Source organism: Lycium ferocissimum, chromosome 2, assembly GCF_029784015.1.
Source record: "Lycium ferocissimum isolate CSIRO_LF1 chromosome 2, AGI_CSIRO_Lferr_CH_V1, whole genome shotgun sequence".
In the NCBI taxonomy this organism is placed as follows: domain Eukaryota; kingdom Viridiplantae; phylum Streptophyta; class Magnoliopsida; order Solanales; family Solanaceae; genus Lycium; species Lycium ferocissimum.
Genome location: NC_081343.1, coordinates 68,810,619 through 68,817,413, shown reverse-complemented (window position 1 = coordinate 68,817,413; position 6,795 = coordinate 68,810,619). Strand labels below are relative to the sequence as shown.

General features: G+C 33.6%; 1 protein-coding gene across 1 annotated transcript; it reads right to left on the bottom strand.

Moving 5' to 3' along the window:
• Positions 1–2,563: 2,563 nt before the first annotated feature.
• LOC132048373 (transcription factor PRE1-like) lies at positions 2,564–4,508 on the bottom strand. The gene is made up of 2 exons (XM_059439279.1): positions 4,138–4,508; positions 2,564–2,971 (listed from the first exon to the last, which is right to left on the bottom strand). The coding sequence occupies exons 1-2, from the start codon at positions 4,261–4,263 to the stop codon at positions 2,819–2,821; spliced, it is 279 nt and encodes a 92-aa protein (XP_059295262.1). The 5' UTR covers positions 4,264–4,508; the 3' UTR covers positions 2,564–2,818.
• Between the last annotated feature and the right edge of the window lie 2,287 nt (positions 4,509–6,795).

Sequence of the window (6,795 nt, the reverse complement as noted above, 5' to 3'; positions counted from 1 at the left end):
AATTATCTGGAACAATATATATTACTCTCATATTCCGAACTTAATGCACTATTCCTTTTTAGACGATCAGTGGAGTATGCAATGTGTTAAAAAGCAAAGCTAGATCTCCTTTCTTACATACTCCCTCCGTTTTATATTATTTGGCCACATTACTAAAAATATATGTTCCAAATTGTTTGTTCATTTACAGAACCAAGATAAAATTAATTAAATCTTTTCCATCTTATCCTTACTATATATTAAATGTTCTTGAAAATAGTCCATAATGATTTAGAATGTATTTATTTGAGAGAGATAGGAGTAAGATAGTAAAATACATTTTTTATTTATGTTTTCTTAAGGGGCGTACAAAAAGGAAAGTGGCAAGTAATATGAGACGGAGGGAGTAGTTCATTTGTACTATATATGAAATGCAAAGCACATCATCGGTTCTTGGAAGTTGGATCTACTCTCAAATACTTTCATGATCTTCTGATACCATTTCTATGGCATGTTTGAGACTTGGGCGGAAAATCATCTGGTTATTGGTTTATAGGCCCTTCACGCTTTTATTCGTTTGTTGGGCTTTATGCAAGTGGAAATTAGGATCAAGATGGGCTAATTTGGCCCAAATATTAGTAGTGGGCATGGACCTAACTGCAATCCAGTCCTATTCTTCTTCGGCCCATTTACATAGGCACTGCTGCAATTGGGATAAATTTTCAAGATTATGTTGGAACCCTGGCCTTGATTACAATTTCGAGCATCCTTGTACATCAGATAATTGGAAAAGAAAAGGCAAAATAAATACATAAATTTTATTTGACCTAACATCTAGAATGAAGAAAACAGATAAAGAATTATAATATGGATTTAGACAGTTTGAAATGAATTTAAGCAACTACTGAACATCATAGACCGTACAGTATTAGCATATGTGATGCTAATTAATACGTAGTACTAAAGAACAATATATTACACAGACGTAATGAGAACAGTAGTTCTTCCAAACAAACAAAAAAGGGGGAAGGTTAGATCACATTTAACGTTTAATTAACGCTTTTAAGTAGCATGATCCAATAGAATAAATTGCTAAATAGTAGACCACACAATTATTGGGAAGGAAAAATGTTATGATTGAATTGACATCTATGGACTATGATGTTGCACCAGATACACCTTTTCAGTGTAACAATGAACAATAAAACCACAAAAGATCTCTTGATATGCTGTGGTACCCATATTAGATATTGTAACGGTAACAGCAATATCAGAGTCATCGTCAATGGTATATGGCTGGCTCATCGTTATCAGAATCCATGCATTATATATATATTGTACACAATATGTTTTTTATATTTGATTAAGACACAAAAACACTTAAGACACACCCTGCTCAAACACAGAGTAAATGTCTTTTTCTCTTCTCGTTGAGGGTGCAAACTGATCCCAAATTTTGTCGATTGGCTAATGCTCTTGTCAATATGGCTTATTGTTGCTATCTCATCTTTCCCCATTTATTGACATCCCTTATTCAATTTCAATCATACTCCCATACTGTTTATACCGATGTGATCATATGACATCCTTATTGAACATCCATTTACTACTACCTTCCATTTGATCATCTTTTCTTTTTATTTCGTTTAAAAGAGTAATATAATCGGTTTTTGAAGGGCAAACGACGGACCAAATTTATGATCCTTAATTAACTATGTGAACTGGTTTCACATGTCGTCTTTGCTAGAATTTTAGCTCGAAAGTTGCCTTTTGTGGTGGATTCAGGTGGTGAAGCGGATGTATTTTCTGGTCTGCAAAAAGGCATGAAGGAGCCATGGTAGTGTGGGAGTTTTCTGCGTCTTCGTGGCAATGTAATTTCCGTTGTTGCTAAGAGTTTGTTTCAGTCGTATCCTCGCCGTTAGTGATTAAAGGGAAATTTTGAGAAACAAACTAATTTAATTAAGCTTCATAATTTTACTTAATCAGAAACTTTTATATCCTCAAAATTATTGTTATGACATGTTTAAGACTAAATATTTTAAAATGTTTCATTTCTTTCCTAAACTTTATATCAATTTAAATATATAGGTTCACATAATTAAAACGAATACAATATACTCTTTTATTCCGAATCAAGTCAAATAGGTAAACATAAAATTAATACATAGGGCGGAACAATTTCATCAGACATTACTATTCATCGTCAAAGGCATCTGATAGACTACTATTCACAGTTTGTTCGTTTATGTTTCTTTATTGAATTATATTCTTTATCATATGAGATAATCTTTAGTATTTTGTTTTTTTTTGTTTTTCCTGTGGAGCGGTGCTTCAGGTCATTGATGACTTTCAGACCAACATTGACCCTGAACTTACTCGATTCGCCAAGAAAACTGAGCACGGACTAATTCTTTTTCATCTTTTTCTTCACTATTTTTTTTTTGTTTTGGCTAATCGCTTTCTCAATTATTACTTTAATTTATCGTTTAAATTAATCACCGTAATAAGTATCTGATTTTATTGATTCTCGAGTTTTCGTGTAACTAGTTTCTTGCTTCAACGTGGATTAAATAGAAGAGGGATATTAAAGCATAAAATCCATCTTATTAATTATACTAAGGGAAATATAATTACAAGCGTGTGCCCATAGCTAGGGGGATCACATCGGTTCGATTGGTACTAATAGTTGATTTTCTAAATCTAACTCATGATTGGCCTATCTAGTGACCAGCTGAGTCTAGAGCAAGAATTAAAAACAAGAATTTCTTAGTAAAATATATATATAGCTCCAACATTTTAGAAATCAAAATATATTAATTAATTAATACTTATATAGTTACTACATTAATAAACTCCGGATGATTGCAGCTTCTGGACTATCAGCATCAATAGTGGAGAGTAACTGAGAAAGTCGATCACTAAGATCATCCACTTGTCTATTCAAATTTCTTATGTAGTTACAAGTTTCTTGAAGCACCTTTGATGCGGATGCCTGCAAGTGTGAACCAAATATATGATCAGAAGACAAGACAAAATTGAGTTTAACAAATTAATCAACTCCTAAATTAAAGCACTCTATCACTTTTTACTCCTAAATTCTAGAGTCAACATGTAGTATTACGTAGTAATAATTTATTTAGACTAGTAGTAAACATGCCTTAATTTGTGCAATGATGCATTGCAAATCTTTGACTGTGTTCAAGTCATTGACCAACAAAATCACGATTGGGCTATGTATTTTTGGAGTTGGGACCCAAAGCATGGTCCTTGGCATGGTCGAAAAAATAATTCAAATCATAATCTTCTCCTTTTGTACGCCAAAACTTATATCTTTTCCAAGAAAAAATGAAAAACATGAAGAGTGTGTGAGAAAGAGAGACATTTCTATTTCCTATCTTTAAGGTAATTGTGTATGGTTGATTCTCGGAAATTACTCGTATTTAGTTCTATATACTGATAGTACTGTAAAAGCAGTTGTTCACTAAACTACAGGTAATGGTTCATAAGGAGTGAGATAACTAACTTAAAAAACTAACTAATCCTTTCTCTTATTTACTGCTCCCTCTTTGCCAATTTATGTGATACACTTTCCTTTTTGGTCTGACAAAAAAGAATGATACATTTCCTTATTTGGTAACAATTTAAATTTAAACTTTACCTTTCACTCTTAACGAGATAAACTATAACCACAGAAATATCTTAGGCTTATTTTAGACCACAAGATTCAAAAGTCTTCCTTTATTTCTTAAACTTAGTGCTCTGTCAAACTATATCACATAAATTAGGACGGAGAGAGTAATTACTTTGTGGCAAGACAAATTAGGATATGCATCTGAAATGGACCTTGAGAGTCTAAAAGAGACATGAAATAAATGCTTGAATATAACAGGCGAAATATGTTCCTTCATGAAAAATTAACGTGACTAACACAGACAAGAGGTGCATCGAGCTCCACATGATGTGACTTGCCTAATTATAATGTTAGACAATTCTCTCTTTTAATTTCCTTGCAAGGAATATCAACTGAAATCTATGTACTGTATGTATGCATTTTAGAAAGAAAAAAGAAGAAGCCATAAACATATATGAATCGAAAAAATATCCAAATGCAGTTGCATGTATATGTACAATGAACATGCACAAAAAAAAATTAAAAACCTTGCTGGAGCGACGGTTTCGAATCTCAGGAAGAAGTTGCTGCAATTTGGAAACGAGTTCAATAATCTGATCATCTGAAATCCTCGAGGACCCTGTTGATGACTGCCTAGACCTTCTGCTTGACATCCTTAAATTAAACAAAAACGTCTACCTTTCTGTTCTTTTGTTATAAGTTTGCTCCGCTAATGTTTGTCTCCTTTTATTTGTTCTGCTAGAATGGAAAGCTTATAGATGGAAAAGAGCTAAGAGCTTTTTTTTTTTTTTTGAAACTTAGGAAGGAGGAAGAAGAAGTTGTGGTCTGGTAGTTAGAAAAAGAGAAGAGATAACGAACGAGCTTTAAAGGAAGGGAAGGACCACAAGGAAAGAGAGAGAAACCATAGAGAGCGATGTTGGATGTGAAGAAGACAATTGCATTGAAGAAGTAGCCCAAACACACCTTTGTCAGTAAAAAAATTTCACTCTCACTTCCTTCTACTACTACGTTAGTTTACTACTACATCTCCAAGTTCTATACTTAGTATTTTTAGAGAGTATTTGGGGTGGGGTCGGGTGGGGGTGGGGGTGGAGGCCATAACTACGTTTAAAAATTTGTGTTTTTTTGTTTCCAAGAGGGGTTTGATCTCAAGTGGGCTTAAAGAGATGTGTTTGTTATTGTACTAACAAGGTGGGCCTTGCATGTGCATGTCTCCATATACAATATCATGTGAGCATTTCCACACATCTTCACTCTTCCACCAAACTCTATTAAACTTCACATAATAAAGATCTAGGATTTTAGCTTACAAGCTATAGAGTATCATTTAATTTAATCATTAGTGATCTTTTGTTGCGATAATGAACCGACTTTAGTATAAGTATATGTCACTCACTAAAAACTTATATTATCAATTCTATATGTTGTTAGAATCAAATATGATGAATATGTCTGCATCAATTGTGGAAAGATGGGCACCCAATTGGCATGATTGGCACCACGCGTTTTAAGGGTAAAAATAACGCGATTTTGTTCCTTCGGGCTTTATACTTTTGTAGTAAAAGGCACATCCATAGTTAAATTCGTGAACTCACCCATATATGACCACTAATTTTCTCATCAGATTGGTCTAAAGAACGGTTCACGATGATAGTCTTTCTTCGTATTCAACCGCTAGAGGTATGTAGTTACATTAAGATATTGATCTCCTTTTGCAATTAACCTACTAAACAGTCAACACACATCTAATTACCAATAAAGATAAATGATGACTTTAATTTTACCCAATGTTGTAAACCTAAAGGCGCATTAACAGTTAAGTTCTTGAACTAGTCCTTTAATGGCAACTAACTTTCCCATCCATTCTAATGTGAGATTGATTTTTTTTTTTCGAGTTCACTGCTAGTGGTATGTAAAGTACTACATTAAGACATTGATCTCCTGTTGCAATTAACCTGATCAACGGTCAACACTAGATAACTACCAAGAAAGATAAATAATGACTTTAGTTTTACCCAAAAATGTTAATGGACTTTGATTCACGGATGTCATGGCAGTAATTGGGTGAGTGTTGTACTAGGAAATTATTAAGTCGTGACGTTTATGCAGTGATCCACATTTGGTGCTAATTTCAGTCAAAGCAAGCCAATTTTTAAATTTTGTCCCGCCAAGAATGGGGAAAGAGGACATATGATGCAATTGAGAAAATTAGGGGCCATGCGTGACACATTTTTTACGAATGTCATGGCTGTGATTGTGTTTCATTTTTTCGTCAGACATCGCATGTTTTCCCAATTAATGATCTAAGGACTCGCAACTTTTGGCCAAATATACAAGTACAAAAATAAAAAGAAGAAGAATACTATATTACAACTTAACGTCATACTATTACTAAAATACCCTTCGTTTTATGAACATGCGTATCTGATGAATTAACATCTCAAGATTGTGTTTTATTATTTTAGTACTTAGTTAAGTACGAAGCACCATACTATGTGGACAACCAACTTCACAGTTAACACCACATCTTCCTACGCTCCTCGATAACAGTTTTTAGAGACAACTTGAGGGATCGCGTGACTCGCATGTGATGGATCGAACCACCAAGATTTTTACATTAATTAGAGCCAGATAAGAAATTTGAGTTTTAGATTAAAAAATAAAAATAAAAAAAAGCTTATTGTACTCATTCAATGGGTTTTCTTAACACATAATTTTGATAAAATTACTGAGTACAGCCGAAAGCTTAGCTAGAACTCTAGCTTTGCCTCTGCAGACAACAAGTTATACTACTAATAATGCACTGCCCATGATTATATATAGATGTTACGGAAGAAGGGTAATAACAAATATAGAGAAGATATAGTCAATTCTTTTGTATTGTTACTAAAATGCATTACATTATATTTATTTGGCGCTTGCCTAAACTGGGATACGGTGGATGAGAATGAGGACTGATTTAAATTACTAAACTGTCTAATATAAGGGTTGAGGCTTGAGGACCAATTCTCACTTGATGAACTCCTTGCCTACCACACTTAAATTGGGGAGAGTTCAGACTATCCCTATCCCCCTTCCTTCTCCGTTCGTATAATAAAGAAAGTTTAAATAAATAATTGTCAACATATATAAGGGCCAAAAAAAATTGTCTAGTAAATGTGTCCATATGTGAGGCAACTAAGCAT

Bases quoted from the DNA above. Each gene is read 5' to 3' on its own strand.
- LOC132048373 (XM_059439279.1), bottom strand. From the start codon at position 4,263: ATGTCAAGCAGAAGGTCTAGGCAGTCATCAACAGGGTCCTCGAGGATT. The intron at 2,972-4,137 runs GTTTTTAATTTT...TCACACTTGCAG, and splicing joins GAAACCGTCGCTCCAGCAAG to GCATCCGCATCAAAGGTGCT.